Source organism: Sapajus apella, unplaced genomic scaffold (genome assembly GCF_009761245.1).
Source record: "Sapajus apella isolate SASKATOON/1434 unplaced genomic scaffold, GSC_monkey_1.0 scaffold3, whole genome shotgun sequence".
NCBI classification, from domain to species: domain Eukaryota; kingdom Metazoa; phylum Chordata; class Mammalia; order Primates; family Cebidae; genus Sapajus; species Sapajus apella.
Window position 1 is genome coordinate 14,866,735 of NW_022436943.1, and position 18,604 is coordinate 14,885,338.

At 35.2% G+C, this 18,604-nt stretch overlaps 1 protein-coding gene across 6 annotated transcripts in view; it reads right to left on the minus strand.

Moving 5' to 3' along the window:
* The window catches only part of LRRCC1 (leucine rich repeat and coiled-coil centrosomal protein 1), a 36,981-nt gene that overhangs the window by 2,897 nt on the left and 15,480 nt on the right, over nt 1-18,604 (minus strand). For 5 of the 6 annotated variants that reach the window (XM_032250174.1, XM_032250140.1, XM_032250143.1 and 2 more), the window contains 11 exons: nt 18,087-18,234; nt 16,532-16,680; nt 12,949-13,153; nt 12,280-12,419; nt 10,688-10,889; nt 7,662-7,847; nt 6,734-6,908; nt 4,798-4,961; nt 4,183-4,391; nt 3,957-4,094; nt 1,107-1,242 (listed from right to left, as the gene is read on the minus strand). In XM_032250174.1, coding sequence (XP_032106065.1) covers nt 1,107-1,242; nt 3,957-4,094; nt 4,183-4,391; nt 4,798-4,961; nt 6,734-6,908; nt 7,662-7,847; nt 10,688-10,889; nt 12,280-12,419; nt 12,949-13,153; nt 16,532-16,680; nt 18,087-18,234 — 1,852 coding nt within the window. The remainder of the gene's footprint in view (nt 1-1,106; nt 1,243-3,956; nt 4,095-4,182; nt 4,392-4,797; nt 4,962-6,733; nt 6,909-7,661; nt 7,848-10,687; nt 10,890-12,279; nt 12,420-12,948; nt 13,154-16,531; nt 16,681-18,086; nt 18,235-18,604) is intronic. The other variant, XM_032250150.1, reaches the window with a different exon arrangement.

Consider the following 18,604-nt stretch of genomic DNA (forward strand, 5'->3'; position numbering starts at 1 on the left):
ATATATATATAATATATATTATATTATATATGTATAATATATAATATATATTATATTATATATGTATAATATATATATATAATATATATATATAGGGTCTTGCTCTGTAGTCCAGGCTGGAGTGCAGTGCCACAATCTCGGTGTACTGAAACCTCTGCCTCCTGGGCTAAAGTAATCCTGCGACCTCAGTCCCCCCAAAAAGCTGCGACTACAGGCATGTGCCACCACACCCAGCTAATTTTTGTACTTTTAGTAGAGACAGGGTTTTACCATATTGCCCATGCTGGTCTTGAATTCCTGAGCTCAAGTGATCCACCAGCCTCAGCCTCCCACAGTGCTGGGATTACAGGCTTGAGCCATCGCATCCAGCCATATAATTTCTATATCGAGTATTACTTTGCCTTTCTGTTGATGAACTCTTTTCTAGTTGCTGATTTGTGGATCTCCAGTTTTACAGATACCTTAGTTTCTTATTACCACTTCAGAATCAGGAAAAAATAGAAATTCATAATAATCTCACCAGAGAGGTCACATAAGAATCACCTGTGGAATTAAAAAAATACCTGAGCCTGACTCCAGACTTCATGAGTCTCTGAGGGGAAGTTCATGAATATGTATTATTAAAACGCTTCATAGGTGCTTCTGATGTTTGCCTCTGACTTAGCATCACCCTAAACTCATGATTTTGTTAGTGACATTGAGATAATAGAACTGATAGTCTTGAACCCAAATGAAGTACTTTTTGATAACTTTTTCCAAGGTGGTGATAGAGTATGTTTAATATATTCGGATTCTCACCCTGCCTATGTGTAACCAAACAGACTTCTATCCAAGATTAGTTGATATGAAATTTTTATACAGAGAGCAGAGAGGGTGCACACTAGAATCAAATGTACGATTTTTGTTTAGAAACTAGAATTATGTTCTACAATGAATGTAAGTACTACCAACATTTTAGCCTGGTTTCATGATAGTTTTGGCAACATTCTTCATATTTATTTGGTCATGAGATCATGTTGCCTTTGCTCTTCATAATTCTCAAAGATCCAATTTATTTAGCTATACTCATGTAATATATTGATTACTGTGAATTTTACTTACAGTACCTTTAAATTTGCAGAATCAATACACTTCTGCTTTTCATTTGCCAGATGTGCTATTTCAGCTTGATGAGCTTCAACAATTGCATCAACTTGTTTTTTAAAGGCATCATCCATACTGTGAAGCTTTTCCATTGCATTCCTTAAAAAAACAGGAACACCCACATATACATGTGTATATGTGGTGTAAATATATAGATTAAGATGTTATTTCTTCTCGGGTGGCTCACATTCATAATGGAATGGAACTCAGTATTATGAAAGCATCTAAGGGCTATTACGGGGTAACTAAAGATATAAGTAGTTCATCATCCAGCAGAATCTACTAAGTTAACAATTAGGTTGGGATAATATATCACTAACGTATCACTATATAAAAATTTGTTATACTTTCATTTTCTGAAACTTAGATATAGTGATAATATATCACTAATATATTTTTATATATATTTATATGTGATAATATATCACTATATAAAAGTTTGTTATACTTTCATTTTCTGAAACTTAGAGTACTCTGTTTCTCCATTTATTTTGAGTCTATGAGTATAGTTTTTATTTTATTTTATTTTGAGACAGGGTCTTGCTGTGTCAAGGCTGGAGTTCAGTGGCATGACCACAGTTCAAAGCAACCTCTGCCTCCTGGGTTCAAGTGATTCTCATGCCTCAGCCTCCCCAGTAGCTGAGATTACAGGCTGTACATCACCATGGCTCAGCTAATTTTTTTGTATTTTTAGTAGAGACAGGGTTTCACTATGTTGGATAGGCTGGTCTCAAACTCCTGGCCTAAAGTGATCTGCCTGCCTCGGCCTCCCAAAGTGCTGGGATTACAGGTGTGAGCCACCATCTGGCTTAAGGGTATAGTTTATAAGCACCTTCACAGATGATGACTAATATCAATCTTTTTTCCCCATATGTTTTCAGTGTGAGAAATTGCATATTACAGATGATTTAAGTTTATGAATATGTATTTGTGGCTTCCTTATGGTAATGCTTAGTGGACAAAACACATTAAATGGTATTCACAAAATTTTAGTGCTGAAAGTATACTAGAGGCAAAACACCAATTCCTTTATATAAATACAAATAATGCTATTAAAAAAGTAACATTCATAAAAAGAGCACATTTTCTGGTTTTGGTATAGCAATCAGTAATAAAAGATTAAACATTAGGAACATGCATCAAAAGTGTTTTTAAAATTGTACCACTTAGTAGCCAAGTGACTAGGGGCAAGTCACAAACTGAGTTTCTCAACTATAAAACAGGATAATCCTGCTAACCTTACAGGATTACTGTTGGGTTCTGCCAACCTTACAGGATTACTGTTGGGTTCAAAAGAAGATAGAAGAAACTGACCTATAAATTGTAAAATGCTATACAAGTAAAACCTGTTATTATTAACAATAATTGGCTTATTTTATTACAATTCCATTAAAAAGCATTTATAGCAATCTTAGTCATAAAGGCAATTCATGTATAAAATCAAGTCTGTATTTTTATATTAATGATATAATAAATAATGCAATGGAGAAGATTCTAAAGATTGTTGGGTTTCATAATTTTTATTAGATTTTTGCTAATTATAGAATATGACTTTCTTTTAGCATTGAAAGACTCCTAATTGTAAATTTGTTGCTGGCAGGATAAAAAATTGCAACAGATTCCAAGCCAAGGTTCTTGTATTAGTATTTGGTTGAATGCCAAGTAGAACAGGGTCTATCAATAGAAAACAACTGTGCTATCAACCAAAACTTTCTGCAGAGTATAACAACACTTTCCCATTAGACTGAGTCAAAGCAAGAAATCAAATTCCAGGTTACATTAGAGTTGGTGTAATTAGAACTTATCTTTAAATGAGATTTTTGGGCTATCCATAGCCATGTTATCTATAGCACTCTGTCTTGACATGAGAACTAATCATTACACTGGGCTACTGAATTTTGAAGGTATCAACTTTATAAATTATTTTTAACAAGTCTAGTTATATTTTTTAAAACAGTAAAACCTTATTTACTCTTGAGTATTTTATGGAACCCACATAACAGTGGCAGCCAGGTACACATTTTATTTCCTTTCTTTAAAATTGGATCTCATCCTCAGCTTGTGCTGGCAATTGCTATCTAAATTTCCTCTAGCCTCCTCAGGAGCTCACTGCCCCGGTAGTCAACTGACAGACTCCTAAAATTTCACTTACAACAACTAAAATACCACTAGTTGGTTTCATTCAAACGGAGTTTAAAACTATCATAGTAATGAAAACAAATTGTTCATATAGCAATTCTTGTTTGTTTTTGAGACAAAGTTTTGCTCTCGTTGCCCAGGCTGGAGTGCAATGGTGCAATCTCGGCTCACTGTAACCTCTACCTCCCGGTTCAAGTGGTTCTCCTGCCTCAGCCTCCTGAGTAGCTGGGATTACAGGTGACTGCCACCATGTCTGGCTAATTTTTTACATTTTTAGTAGAGATAAGGTTTCACTGTGTTGGTCAGGTTGGTCTCAAACTCCTGATCTCTGGTGATCCACCCACCTTGGCCTCCCAAAGTGCTGGGATTACAGGTGTGAGCCACTGCATGCAGCTTCATGTAGCAATTCTATGTGTCAGGCACTGTTATGAGAACTAGATAATCCATATCTATTCATAAATAAACACACATATATAAAAAATCTCAACCTCTTATCTAACATTTAAGGTAGATGCTACTGCTATCTTCATTTTACAGATGAAATGGAAATAAACTTCTTGGCAAATAACTTTGTCCTACATCATTTTTAGCCCTCCTCTCTTTACACAGATTTCACCTATCCCACAGTGTTTACAATTAAGGAGATCTCAAATCCTTTAGAATTTAATGCTTACTTTTGAAGTTCAATACTTTTGTCTCTTTCTGCTTTAAGTTTCTTTTCCTTGTTTTCAAATTTTTCTTTCACTTCCTTTACTTGTGTTTCAAGATGACATAGAAGTTCTCCTTTATCATGCCACTTCTGATTCAGTGTACTAATGAGAATTGGAAAAATAAATTGGGTTTATGAAATTATGAAGCCACATTTTATTTCTCAATGGGAAATACTGTACTGTATAATACCTGTAAGCTTTTCTAATTTCTTCAAGTTCTACTTCCTTTCCTTTCAACTGTTGTTTTAGTTTTTCTTTTCTTTCATTGTGCCTTTCCAACTTCTCAAGTACCTCATCCAATTGTGAAGATTTTTCGTCAAGTTGTTCTTGAGTGCATTTTTCTATTTCTGTGATCTTTTCTTGTAATCTTTTGATGTGTTCATCCTTTTCTTGTAAGCACTTCAAGAAAAAAATTGGTACTTTGTTTTTATTAACTTTAAATGCTTCATATGCTGGTTAATTAGATATGGTTTAATTTATCCTTTAAAATAACATTTTAATCACATAAAAGATTCATTTTCTTGTGACCCCTAACCCTTGATTGACACTGAGTATTTACAGTTATTCCAAAGGCCATAATAAGATTCTCCATTAAATTCTTAAGTAAAGTTCATTCCAAATTAATAAACGTCATGTAGAACCTTTTAAGAGCAAACGGGCAAATATTATAAAAAGAAATACATGATAGTCTACTCCAAATTTGACAACAGTTGGGAAACACCGAAAAACAGTTTTTGGATATTTTGATCTCCAGATTTTCAAACCTGTCATTTGCTCTTTAACCAAAGTAAAATGTCAAACTTACATCTTTTAATTTTCTAATAGTTTCAGTTTGGTCTTCTATGATTTTGCACTTTATTCTTAATGCATCACTATCACGTTCATTTGTCTTTCGCAGACATTCATTCTCTTTAGATAAACTTTCAATTTGAGCCTCCAATTTTCCACGATTTTGAGCTAGAGAAGATCCTAAGAAACAAAAACCATCAATTACAAACTTTAAAACACCTTGGGGGTTTTGTATCTTATTAAACTCTAACAACGTATAATATAATAATAATAAAAATAAATAAAGAAACGTAGCTTATAATAGGGAAATACAAAGAGGAAAAGGGAAGCAAATAAGAAGGCCTCTTAAACACTGTGGCTGTTTTAAAACCTGAAACCACAAATAAAGTTGAGAACAAGTAACTCAGATATGTAATATTAATTCACGTTATGGTATTCAAACAAAAAAGAGCATATTAAAAATTCCTACAGGGAATGAACAAATATGCAATGCTCCAGTAAGACCAAATATCTTGGTTGGGCACAGCTGCTCACACCTGTAATCCTAGCACTTTGGGAGGCCTAGCTGGGTGGATCACTTGAGGTCAGGAGTTTGAAACCAGCCTGGTCAATGTGGTAAAACCCTGTCTCTACTAAAAATACAAAAAAATTAATCAGTGTGGTGGTGCATGCCTATAACCCCAGTTACTGGAGGAATGAGGCAGAAGAATTGCTTGAATCTGGGAGGCAGAGTTGCAGTGCGCCAAGATTGCACCACTGCCCTCTAACCTGGGGGACAGAGTGAGACTCTAATGTCTCAAAAAAAAAAAAAAACAACCAAAAACCAAAAAAAACAAAACAACAACAAAAAAACCAGTATATATCTCTTGCTTCACAGTGATAAAAAAGGGAATGAGACTGAGGGTTTACTGAAACCTAGTTTTCATTCATATATTTTAATTTGTGCATACAAATTAAATAAATGTTGCATATATCAGAAAATGTGTATACTGTACAAATAATTAAAATCACTGTATAAGAATTATTTTTGGCCAGGTACAGTGGCTCACACCTGTAATCCCAGCATTTTGGCAGGCGGAAGTGGGCGGATCACCTGAGGTCGGGAGTTCGAGACCAGCCTGGCCAACACAAGGAAACCCCATCTCTGCTAAAAATACACAAATTTGCCAGGCATGGTGGCACATGCCTGTAATCCACGCCACTTGGGAGGCTAAGGCAGGGGAATTGCTTGAACCCAGAAGCAGAGGTTGCAGTGAGCCAACATCATGCCACTGTACTCCAGCCTAGGCAACAACAGTGAAACTCCGTCTCAAAAAAAAAAAAATTTTTTTAACAATATATTTAGGCCAGATGCAGTGGCTCACGCCTATAATCCCAATACTTTGGGAGGCCCAGGCAGGTGGCTCACCTGAGGTCAGTTCGAGACCAGCCTGGCCAACATGGAGAAACCCCACCTCTACTAAAAATACAAAATTAGCCAGATGTGGTGGTACATGTCTGTAATCCTAGCTAATCGGGAGGCTGAGGCAGGAAAATTGCTTGAACCCAGGAGGCAGAGGTCTTGGTAAGCTGAGATTGTGCCTTTGCACTCCAGGCTGGGCAACAAGAGCAAACATCTCAAAACAAAACAAACAAAACAAAACTAAACCAATATATTTAGATGTTGCATTGTAAAAGTACACATGGTTCAGAAAAGTAGTCAAATTATCATCGGAAAAAAATATGAAAAAAATCAGAGCCATAACTTCTTCATCGGTGTAATAAACTATTTCCCATTTCCTAAGAGGTCTGCATCTCTCCTTGGGCTGGCAAAAGCCTACTTAGCCCTCCACATAAAGGGTCACCTTTTTTCTGGGCATCTTTAGGCAGAGTTGAGCCTTTTTCTCTCAATACCCAGATTTGCTCGTTTATAAGAAAAAGCTATTTTCCCTTTGAAAATCTGAGAATTTTACCCTGTTGTGCCAGTTCATGTCCCCATACTTTTCTTTCTGTCCTTAAACCAAGTATTAGTGATTCCTTTGCTGCTAGCTCAGAAATAAGCTGGACTTTTTCGTGCTTGAGAAGTTCTATTTGAATACTCTTCTCCTTGTCATCTTCAATTAAAATTTCAAGGGTGTTGATTTGATTCTGTATATTCCCCCAAAAAATAAAAAAAAAAATTATTATATTAAGTGCCTCTTTATTTTCTATTTTTTCCATCTTATAATGAGAAAAAATGTTACTTAAGCAAATATAAGTAAACATTACCAAATTTTATATAAAAGTTTTAGTTTTACTAACTAAAGACAAATGTGATCATGAAATAAACAGCCAAATTTAAGAGGCCACTCCTTTAAACAATATGAATTTTATTCTAAAATTGTTAAAGAGCAACTATACCTGTAAAACAAAAATTTCACCAAGCATTTATATAAATAGTCTAAAAGTCATTTTCCAGAAATAAGTTATTTTGGGTAAAACAGTATTAATATTTAAAATTGAGACAACAGCAATAAAGACATTAATTTAAAGATTATTACATCTAAGTATATCTAAAACTGTCAGCATCATCACCACAAAATTCATATCAGCTATCCAAGTGGTGCTTCCCCAACTTTAACCATTTGAATATCACTTTCACAATTTTTACTGTGTCACTATACTCCTGGCACCTATTTAATTGAACATGTTTCTTAAAATTAGTTCACCTATTTTACCTAAATGCTATCTTGATGTAAGCAATATAATCTGTAAAATCATGAGTTTAATTTCTGTAGTTTTTATTCTTATATGCAATATATAATAAGTATCATTTAAAAGTTCCTTTTGTGTGCTTCCTAAAATTGTCACAATCCACTTGAGAAAATAATATAAAAAATTTATAATGTTGCAAAGTCTTACCTGTAAATTTGCTGCTGTTTCTTGTTTCAATTTAGAAACTTCTGCGAGTTTTGCTTTTTGTTCCTTCACCATACAGGTCAGATCTTTAATTAAGGAGGAAGACTCATTTTCTTTTCGTTGAGCCCAAATAAGAGCGTGTTTGCTCTTTGCTAACTCAGTTGCAACATTTTCAAAACCATCTTTAACCTATATTTCAAAATTGTATTATAAATAGCAATTCTCCAAATAATTAGAAAATATTTGCTTCTGGAAATAGTTTACATCTTTCTTAGAATCACAGTTATAGCAAAAGAATAAAATTTAAAGATAATCTGTTTCAATCTACTAATTTCCAGATGATGAAATAGAGACCCAGGATGATTATTTTGTATTTGCCTAAAGTGATCCAGGGAATTAGCGTAAAATCTAAAGCCAGAACTCATTTGTTTGAGCTGGGCATGGTGGCTCATGCTTGTAATCCCAGCATTTTGGGAGGCCAAGGAGGGCAGATCACTTGAGGTTAGGAGATTCAGACCAGCCTGACCAAAATGTTAACACCCCAATTCCACTAAAAATACAAAAATTAGCCAGTTGTGGTGGTGAGTGCCTGTAATCCCAGCTACTTGGGAGGCCGAGGCAGAAGAATAGCTTGAACCTGGGAGGCAGAGGTTGCAATGAGCTGAGATTGCGCCACTGCACTCCAGCCTGGGCGGCTAGATATTGTTCTAGGCACTGAAATCTATCAGTGAGTATACAGATTAAAATTTGCTTTTATATAGCTTAAATTCTAGGTGGCAGGAACTGACAATATAACAACAAGCATAATAAATTATATATCGTGTTAGATGATATAATATGCTTGGGTAAAAGGTTTGTGAAGTTAGGAGATGTGGGTTCAATTTTAACTGGCATAATCACTGAGAAGGTAACAATGGAGCAATGACTGGAAAGAGATAAGGAATTGAGCCATGCGAATGTGTGGGAAAGGAGCGTTCTAGGCAAGAATGTGCCTGATATGCTGGAGGAGTAGGAAGAAGGGTGATGTCACTGGGGCATAAATAAAAGGGGACGGTAATAGGAGATGAAATCAGAGGGCTAGATTGTGAAGTATTTTGATCACTACTCTGAATAAAATGGAGGGAAAATGGGAGTCTTTGAGGAGGGGAATCATATTACTAAACATATATTTTAAAAGAACATTCTAGCTTTTGCATTTGGGATAAACAGAGGTGGTAGGGGAAGGATGGAGGCAGGAAGATTAACTTGAAAGCTCTTCATATAATACAAGATAATGTGATATACCAGAGTGGCTGTGTTAGAGGTGGTAAGAAATGGTCACATGTATATTTTTAAAATAATGATGACAGAATCTCTTGAGGTACTAAAAATGTAGTGTCAGAGAAAGAGTAATCAACACTGACTTTGTTTTTGGCCTAAGCACCTAGAAGGATGGAGTTGTCTTTAACTGGGATGGGAAAAATGTCAGAGTAGAAGGTTTGGGAGGAAAATCAGCAGTTAAGTAGAATATGTTAAACAAGTAGTTAGACACAGAAGTTTGGAATTCATGCAAAATGTCTAGACTGGGGATATAATGATGCTGGAGGAGTTTACCAAGAGAATGAATGTTTATAAAAAAAACAAAAGGAATTTAAGGGCTGAAAACCTGGGCATTGCAATAATGAGGTTGTGGGGAAAGTAAGAGAAACTAACAAAAAGAGACTGAAAAGTGACATTAACAGAAAGCCCAGAAAACCAAGAAATGCATTGTGCTGGAAACCAAGCAAACACAGAGTATGGAAGATGAAAAAGCTATTGACCCTGTCTATTGCTGCACCTAGGTCAAATCAGATGAGGACAAATTTGACTGATGACTTTCATAGCGTAGACATTGCAGGTGGCTTTGACAGAGCAATGCTAGCACAGCAATAGCGAGAGAAGCCTGATGAGAGCAGGTTGGAGAGAAGCGGAGAAATCAAAGACAGCAAACACACAATTTTGAGATGTTCTATTGCAAATGGAAGGAGAGAAATAACGTAGTCAAAGGAAGAAATGGAATGAGTTTTCTTAAGATGAGAGAAATCAAAGCATGTTTGTATGCTAAAGGGAATGATCCAATATAAAGGGAAAAATTGCAGATGTATGAGAGCAAGAGAGAAGACTTACTGAAGCCATATCTTTAAGTAGTCAGGAGGAAATGGGATCTAGTGCACACTGGGTGGGACTGGTCTGAGGAGCACAATTATTCCTCTATAGCAGGGGCTACCAAACTTTTTCTAGAAAGCGCCAGATGGTAAACTGTTAGGCTATACAGGCAAGGCCATATAAATCTGTTGAAACTACTCAAATATAGTCAGGCATGGTGGCTCATGCCTGTAATCTCAGCACGTTAGGGGGCTGAGGAGGGTGGATGACCTAAGGTCAGCAGTTGAGACCAATTTGACCAATAAATATAGTGAAACCCTGTCTCTACTAAAAATACAAAAATTAACTGGGCGTAGTGGTGTGTGACTATAGTCCCAGCTACTCAGGAGGCTGAGATAGAAGAATTGCTTGAATCCAGGAGGCAAAAGTTGTAGTGAGCTGAGATCATGCCACTGTACTGTACTCCAACCCAGGCAACAGACTCCATCTCAAAAAAAAAAAAAGAAAGTACTCAACTATGCTTTTGTAATACAAAAGCAGCCATAGATAATATGTAAAAAATAAGCATGGCTCTGTTTTGATAAAGCTTTACTTAAAAAAAAAAAAAAAAAGGCAGTGGGCCATATTTGGCCTGGGGGCTTCAGTTTTGTCAATCCCTGCTCTATAGTAATAGGAGGGAATTCAGGTTCTTTGATTCCTATTCCAATGCTCTCTTGACTTCAACATTTATAATCTTACTTAGTTTTTGCAAGAGCAATAAAGAGTAGCTATTATTTATTTGAGGAAACTAAGGCCTCTAAGAAAAGCCAACGTTTAACACAGCTATGTTTCTAAAACAAAGTCCTCTCATCAAACCATATCTTACTGATTCTGTTTTCAATAAACAGCTGGGTGCCAAATCTTACATCTTGAAATCTTCTGGCTTCAACAGTTAAAGCAACACGGAATTCATTTTCTAAGTCCATATACTGCTGGTTTAACACATCAATTTTCTCTTGGTATTCTTTTATCACTTGCTCATGCTTTTTCTCTTCTTTGGCCATTTCTTTAGCTAGGGCATCCTGGAACTCAGTATCAGTAAAAAATTCCCTTGTTTCAAGTTCTTTCCTGGAGTAAAAAACACATAAAGATCATAGGATGATACTCACTTGAAAAGAAACATTTTAAAGGTCTTTACATAGTTCTTAACATTCCATATTCACTACTGTTAATTCAATATCAGCCTCTCACTTTCAAACACAGTAACTGGGCATAGATAGGTACAAGTAATATGAGTTTTATTTGATTGTGTATTTAACAGTGATGGGGATAAGAGAAGTATGTCAAATCTTAACTTCATGAGATAGTTCAGAATCATTCTAAGGTTTCAGAAATTCTTCAGGCACATTTACATAAGATGTTTCACTGTATCTACTACTTTGGCCGAGTCTTTGACTTGCCATAAATATAGTCTGATTAGCACTGGTGATTTGTTAATAGAAAAAGTCAGTTAAAGTGTAAAGTTATTTTCTAATCTTTTGATAGAGGGCCAGTTTTTAATTTAAATGTGAGTTCGTTCTTTACAGTTTCCCACTACTTTTCTTGCATTACTTGAACGCATAATGTGAAACCCATTATTTCCAGTTTTTGGTTTATTTAAACTGGAATGAAAACTTAAAAGACATCTGTAAAGGAAACTAAGTACAAAATTCTAGATTTCTGTGATTATTTCCCCCCTATCTTTTATAGTTGTCTCTTCTATACATGATGACCATTTTCCCCAGAGCACCAAAATTTATGCATTAAAGTTTACGTAGGCACAAAACAAAACAGATTTGGGAATAAATACAATTAACATATGACAATCATACAATTCCACTGGTTGGACAGTACATAGATAACTGAAATAGATAAGCTGAAAATATTCAAATTACTATGGCTTCTACAGAGCAAGAGTCAACAAACTAAAGCCCATCAGCCAAATATAACCCGTTGCCTTTTTCTTTGTAAATAAACTTTAATTGGAATACAGCCATGGTGTTCATTTATGTATTACTTATGGCTACTTTTGTGCTACAAAGGCAAAGTTAGGTGTGGCCTGTAAAGCCTGAAATATTTTCTGTGATCCTTTACAGAAAAAGTTCATTGACCCCCCTCTTTCAGAGGAATAAAGAATACTGATTAATTAATTTACTGGTTAATTTACTAATTAACTTGGAGGCCAATTAAAAATTTTCTCTCTATATAAATACCAACTTTTAGCTGGGTTTGGAGAAATGAAAAATAAGCTATACTGTTATAAACCTATACCTCAAATACTGATAACAAAGTTACCTATTTGTTTTTTAGCTACTAGTTCTTGCTACAGGGCTGATTCTAATGTATGCATAAATACAGCATTTTCACCAACTAATTCTGTCAGACTTCACCAATACTCAGTCGCTATCTTTAAATACCGGTGGTGAGAACCAGTAGCTTTCTTTCTCTATTTTTAAATGCCGATACATTTTTCATTTACCTGTGTTCCTGCTCTTTCAGTGTAAGAAGTTCATGAAGTTGTTGCACTTGTTCCCTTTCTTGATGAAGGGAAGTTCTAAGTAAGTATATTTCTTTATCAGCAGCTGAAGCTTTGAGTTCCACCTCTTGGATCAGTCTTATCTGAGTAAAATACACACAACTGCAGTATTTAGATAATAATCTCCCCTGCTATTTTAATGTCAGTTTCTATAAGAAAAGTCCTTTTAAATGACAGAATCTAAGTTGATTTTCAAAATTTAATAAATTAATGATGTTATACCTTGGAAAATACAGCCTTGGAAAGAACAAATACACTAGCATTACCTATTGCTTATCTGCATCATAGATTTTAATGATAATTTTCATTCAGAAAGCATGAAAATGAAATTCCTTCAACCACCTAAAAGCCTTTTTAAAAGCCAGCTCTCTCAGAATAAAAGCCTAATTACCTGCAACATCTCCATCAACTTTTATTTTTAATTGCTTTGTGTTAAGTGCTAGTAGCCTTAATTTAGACATAATTCAACAGGCTATGTGACTGTTAAATTAACAGCAATTTAATTTTTGCATACAGCCTCACATCTTTTAGGTTACTAAGTGGTATAATTTGTTTCAAGACAGAATCTATGAATTTGTAGACAGAATCTACGCCATTGATACATTGAAATACCTGTGCCACCTGCTGCTGCCTTTTTTGTCTCTCCATTTTTTCTAATGTTTTTTCCAGGGTTCTTAGGTGTTTAAGATGATCCTCTTGTTGATCTTTTGCATTCATTAGTTCAACAGTCAGTTTTTTAATTTCATTTTGAAGTTTGTGAACCATAACTTCGAGTTGTCCTTTGGAATTTCTCTCTTTAAAAATAATTTCCTTTAGCCTAAAGCAGAAGTTATATGTGGTGTTAAGTATATGACACATATAAAAATGACAAAATTGTAGTAAGTGTTAAAACTTAGAGAAGATCTGAAGTATGTTTCAAACTCTAATTACAGTAAAAACTGGCAGAAAAATAGTATGTCTTTCCCCTACTCCTGAACCTAACATTATGCTCAAAAGGAAAATATTTCATAAAAACTACTATTCAACAGCAGAACTTTACTAAACAATTTGTTTTAGGCATTGTCCTAGATATGGATTTAAAGGCAAGCAGGTGAATAAGATGAACAAGATGGAGTCTTCTCTGCCTTCAAGGAACCCCGCATCTCACAGAGGGAACAGACATGATATATTTATCAGGTGATGTAACAGATATGCTACATAAACAGCAACCTATAAGTCAATTTTGACTTCTTGTATCTAACCCAGACACTCAGTATTCCTCCCAGCTTTGTACTGGTCAGAACCCTTTTATTACAACTGAAAACTCTTAGTTTAAATAAAAAGAGAGTATTTACTGACCCGCATAAGCAAATATAGAGAAAGATGGGGTGGCACTATCTTGAGGGACCACTGAAACCAAGAACATAACACCATCCTAGGGTCTGGCTTCAAAAGCAGACCCTAGGAAATTAGATATAGGCAGTCCTGGTGGTGTCATGTAAGCATCTTTAGTTTGGGATGAGGGTACAGGAGGGAGACTATAAACATCTCTGGGATCATATTCTAATAGCTCTGAACCAAACAGGAAAGACTATCTCTAACTCAACTTAGAATGAGTCCTAGACAACTCTCTGATTAGTCCAGTTGGATTCATATGTCCACTCCATGAATCAATCACTGTGGACACAGGCTATGGCATTATGTTTACCGAGCTTAGGTCAAGTGCTCATCCCTTACCCAAATACTACAGACAGGTGGTTGAGGTGACAGAGTATGTCTATTGTTTGCAAAAGGGATACTGACAAAGACACAGCATCATGAAGAAACTACTGAGCCAGGCAGCCAACCCAAAGTAATTTCCTAGAAATACTTAAAATATATATCCATTAACTTCTAAACTATGGTCATTTTTCCAGTTCTTGAACTTATCACCTTCTTTCTTGACTTCAATAAGAGTACTCTTCAAACTGGTCTTCCTTTGTCCATGCCCTCAACTCCTATTTGGTATGCTATACGAAAGAGAGAGAGACTGTATGTGGGTAGGGAGCAGGGAGGTCACAGAGAAGCAGAAATGGAGCAGTCATCTAAGCAACAGATCAAAGCCTAAAGAAAGGTAACAGTTTGGGATACAGAGGAGACAGTTCAACATCTTTTAAAATGATATCAATATCAATTGATGAATAAAGACAGCATTAAAGATGACAGTATCAACTGGATTGGGATGTGAGAAGCAAGAAGAAAAAAAGATTCCTTGATTTCTATAGTTTTGATGACTGAATAGATGCTGGATGGGCACCATTTATTAGGGCAAGAAATATATAACACGGAAGAAGGATGAGCCCACCTGGGGCCATGCTGATCTTAAGAAACTTATGAGGAATACAGGCAAGGTGTTTTTAGTAGATAATTAGAGGAACAGATCTAGTCATCAAGGAGGTCTGGATAATAAAGACACCACAGTAGATAAGATTCATTTTTTGAAATAGCATACACTCATAGCATGGCGCTTACATGCCAGACCCTGTATTAGGGATACAGAATCCCTACCAAGGCACCTACAGGAGTAGGAAGATTGGTAAGGATCTAATCTCAAACAAATGTGGGCGGGCGGGGGATAGATAAAAAAGAATCAGAAAAGATAGATTTTTCATGAGAAAAATGAATATATAACTTGGGAAATACAGGCACAACAACAGGTTAAGTAAGAAGAAAGGTGAACTGTGCCCAAAATCTTCCAGTTTAAATGGACTTTTGCTAGCAGCCCTAGACACAGCTTCCTCTTAATATCTCACTCAATACCTAGAATACAGAATAAAGTAAAAATTCATACACATACAACTGAAAACAAAACAGAATGCCAAAATCTGGGAATAATTCCATTTATAAGGCAAATGGAACTAAATTGAAATTAAAAACAATTCCTAGAATACTCAGGCTTTGTCTCATGAAACCGCTCCATTCTGAAAAAAGGAAGACATGTCCTTTCTCTTCTACTGCCTGTCTATGACTCAGTCACAGGGTCTCTATAAATCTGTCATTACATAATGTTTCCTAAGCACTTACTGAGAGCAGGGGTGCTGTTTTTCTGAGGCAGTCAGAGCACTCTTTTTTTTTTTTTTTTTTAAAAAAAACAAATTTCTTTTCATAAACACTCTTAATTGAACCATCCCCGAACTCTCACCTATACCTAGTATCTTCTTGTATCAATTCAGACAGACATTTGTAAAACACAAATAAGGCATGCAGTTGGTGGGTAGTGGTAAAAGGGCTAGTAATAACATAATGCATCACAGCTTCATAATTAAAGAGGTTCTCATAGCACACAGGTTGGGTACTATAATTGTCCTTATATTCCACAGGTACAACAAACAGATCAGAGAAACATGTAGTGGGGTAGAATATACCAGATTAGTATCACAAACCTTTACAAGTTAAATGCTTAAAAGAAACTGGGAACTGGGCTGTGAACTGTGTACATCAACTTATCTAAATGAGATTTTAGAAGGAGAATTATCCATTGCACAATCAGACAGGAAATGGAACCAAGATCAACTTCCCAAAGTCTGTTAACAAATGCCAAGTCTAGAAACCTAGTGCTCATTCAAGGGTAAGAAACCATCAGAAACTCTAAAAATCTTATAATCATTTGAGGAAACATTAGAAATAATTACAGGAAACAAAAAAAGTTATTGTAATTTTAAAAGCTGGTGTTTTCACAGAATGAAATGAAAGTATTAAAGAATGCAATACAAAAAAAAAAAAACACACATAAAATGGGAGATGTAATGGTGAGGATAGAAGAATAAAAACATTAGAATTAAGAAACTGGGCTATGTGATACAAAAGCCCATTGCAGAAGATGAGTATGTGACAAGATCAAATATGACCCATGAAGCTTTAAGAAAAAGGTTGCCAATGCCTGCCCTTTACAGAATCTGGCACTTTACATAAAAAGTTTGTTAATCACTGCTCTAGTCTCTTGCTGTTCTTTACTTACAATATTTATCTGACACTTCCCTGCTTGAGGGCTCAAATACATGTACCTGAATTTCTTGTTGATATAACAAGCTAATAATACGCTGAGATATCTAATACAATTACTTAAAATCAAACTAAAACCACATACATTGTTTTTGACTGAACTACACTGAAACTAAGGTATTCCAGTTCTAAAGTCAGTATTCTTTATGCTATGAGATATCTTCAGGTTTATTACCTATCTGTGGTAAGTAGAGCCAGACTATGCATATCGTCTTTTTTATTTGCATGTTTATGCAGCTCATCAATATAATCCATGAGTTTCTTTTCAGCCTGCTCAGCTCTCCATCTCTTCTCTCTCTCTTGGTCTAGCTGTTCAATGAGGGACTGAAAGAAAACAACATAGTCATGAACTTAGAAAAGTTACCTAATTCTTACTGCCTCAGTTTTTGCATTTATAAAAGGGGAATAATAGTACCTACTTCAAAGAGCTGCAGTGAAAATTATTTTTTTTTTTTGAGTCTTATTTTGTCATCCAGGTTGGAGTGCAGTGGTGCGATCTTGGCTCACTGCAACCTCCACCTCCTGGGTTCAAGTGATTCTTCTGCCTCAGTCTCCCAAGTAGCTGGGACTACAGGCATGTGCCACCACACCTGGCTGATTTTTGTATTTTTAGTAGAGATGAGGTTTCACCGTGTTGGCCAGGCTGGTCTCAAACTCCTGAGCTCAAGCGATCCACCAACTTCAGCCTCCCAAAGTGTTGGGATTACAGGTGTGAGCCAGTGTGCCTAGCTGAGAATTAAGTTAATGGTAGCAAAGCATATGGAAAAGTGCAGAACAGTGCCTGGTACATAATAATCACTCAATAAATGTTAGCTGCTATTATTAGGCCATAGTAGATAAGATTAACTTTTCGAAATAGCACATAGCATGGCACCCACATGCCAGACCCTGTATTAGGATAGAGAGTCCCTACCAAGGCATACAAAGGAATATGAAGATTGGTAAAGATTTAATTTTAAACAAACGTCGGAGGTAGATAAAGAATCAGAAAAGATTGATTTTTCATGAGAAAAATGAATATGTAACTTGGGAAACACAGGCACAACAACAGGTTAAATAAGAAGAAAGATGAAGTGTGCCCAAAGTCATAATGATAATTCTTATTATTTTCAATATTAAAGCCTCTATAGTTGAGAATAAGAGGAGGAAACCAGTAGCCTAAAATGTAGCAATTCTATTACTGAAAGAACAATACACAAGTAATATAAGGGCAAGTTCATAAAAAATATAAAATATTGAATTGATATGTACTGAAGTTTCTCAATATGAGAACTGTTAAGCACATTTCAAAGAATTAAACAATTTCTGAACACCGCTTATGCTTTGCTACCATTAATTTGGATCCACTGGTCCAAAATTGAGTTTCAGGGGAGTCCATGAAAACCCTGAAATTATATATATTTTTTTGAGTGTAAAAATAGGTTTCTTTGAGAAGACCTGTAGATTTTTTTAGACACTGAAAAGGATCTGACACCCAAAAAAGTAGGAAGCGCTACTTTAAGAAACGAGAATTTAAAAAATCTGTAACTGTTTCTTCCTCCAAAAGCATGTAACAAATGATTTCACTTAAATCTATTAAAAAAAATGCAATTTTCATTCATTCAAAAATAATGTTATATAAAATCTGGAAATCAGGAAAGAAAAAATAACCAATAAAAGCATGCATAATTTTTCTGGGACTGTATTTAAAATTATTCATATTCATTTTTTCTTAATCTGTTAAATCGTACCCGGTAAGTGTTGTCTTCTGAGATACTTTTTTCTACTTTAATTATTTCAGTCTTCGGCTTTTCTGATTCTTGTAACATATGACAGTTTGCTAAAGATGAGCTTACATATAATTCTTTAAGGTAAGGTGGTTTCATTTTACGATTACAACTGTAAAGAATAAAACATAGGAAATAACTCAAAAAAATGCATAGTGTTCACATCTTCTCTAACATTAACATTTGTAGTTGTATATGCAAATAAGCTTTTTAAAAAAGAATATTAATAAAATTATAGTAACTTGGACAAACTACTTCATACATTTTATAATGACTGTGCTCTGTTAATGAGTGCCTTAATATTTTAAAAAAGATAATGATTTAATAAATGTTCAGTGTTCAACATTTTCAGGTAGGGCAGAATTCTTGGATGTATCAGAATAATTTAAAAAGTACTGTGAGTACTCAGGACTATGGTACCCAAGAACTTGAAAAGACAGTAAATAGAATTACTCTTTGGGAGTGAAAAGTTTAAAATCCAC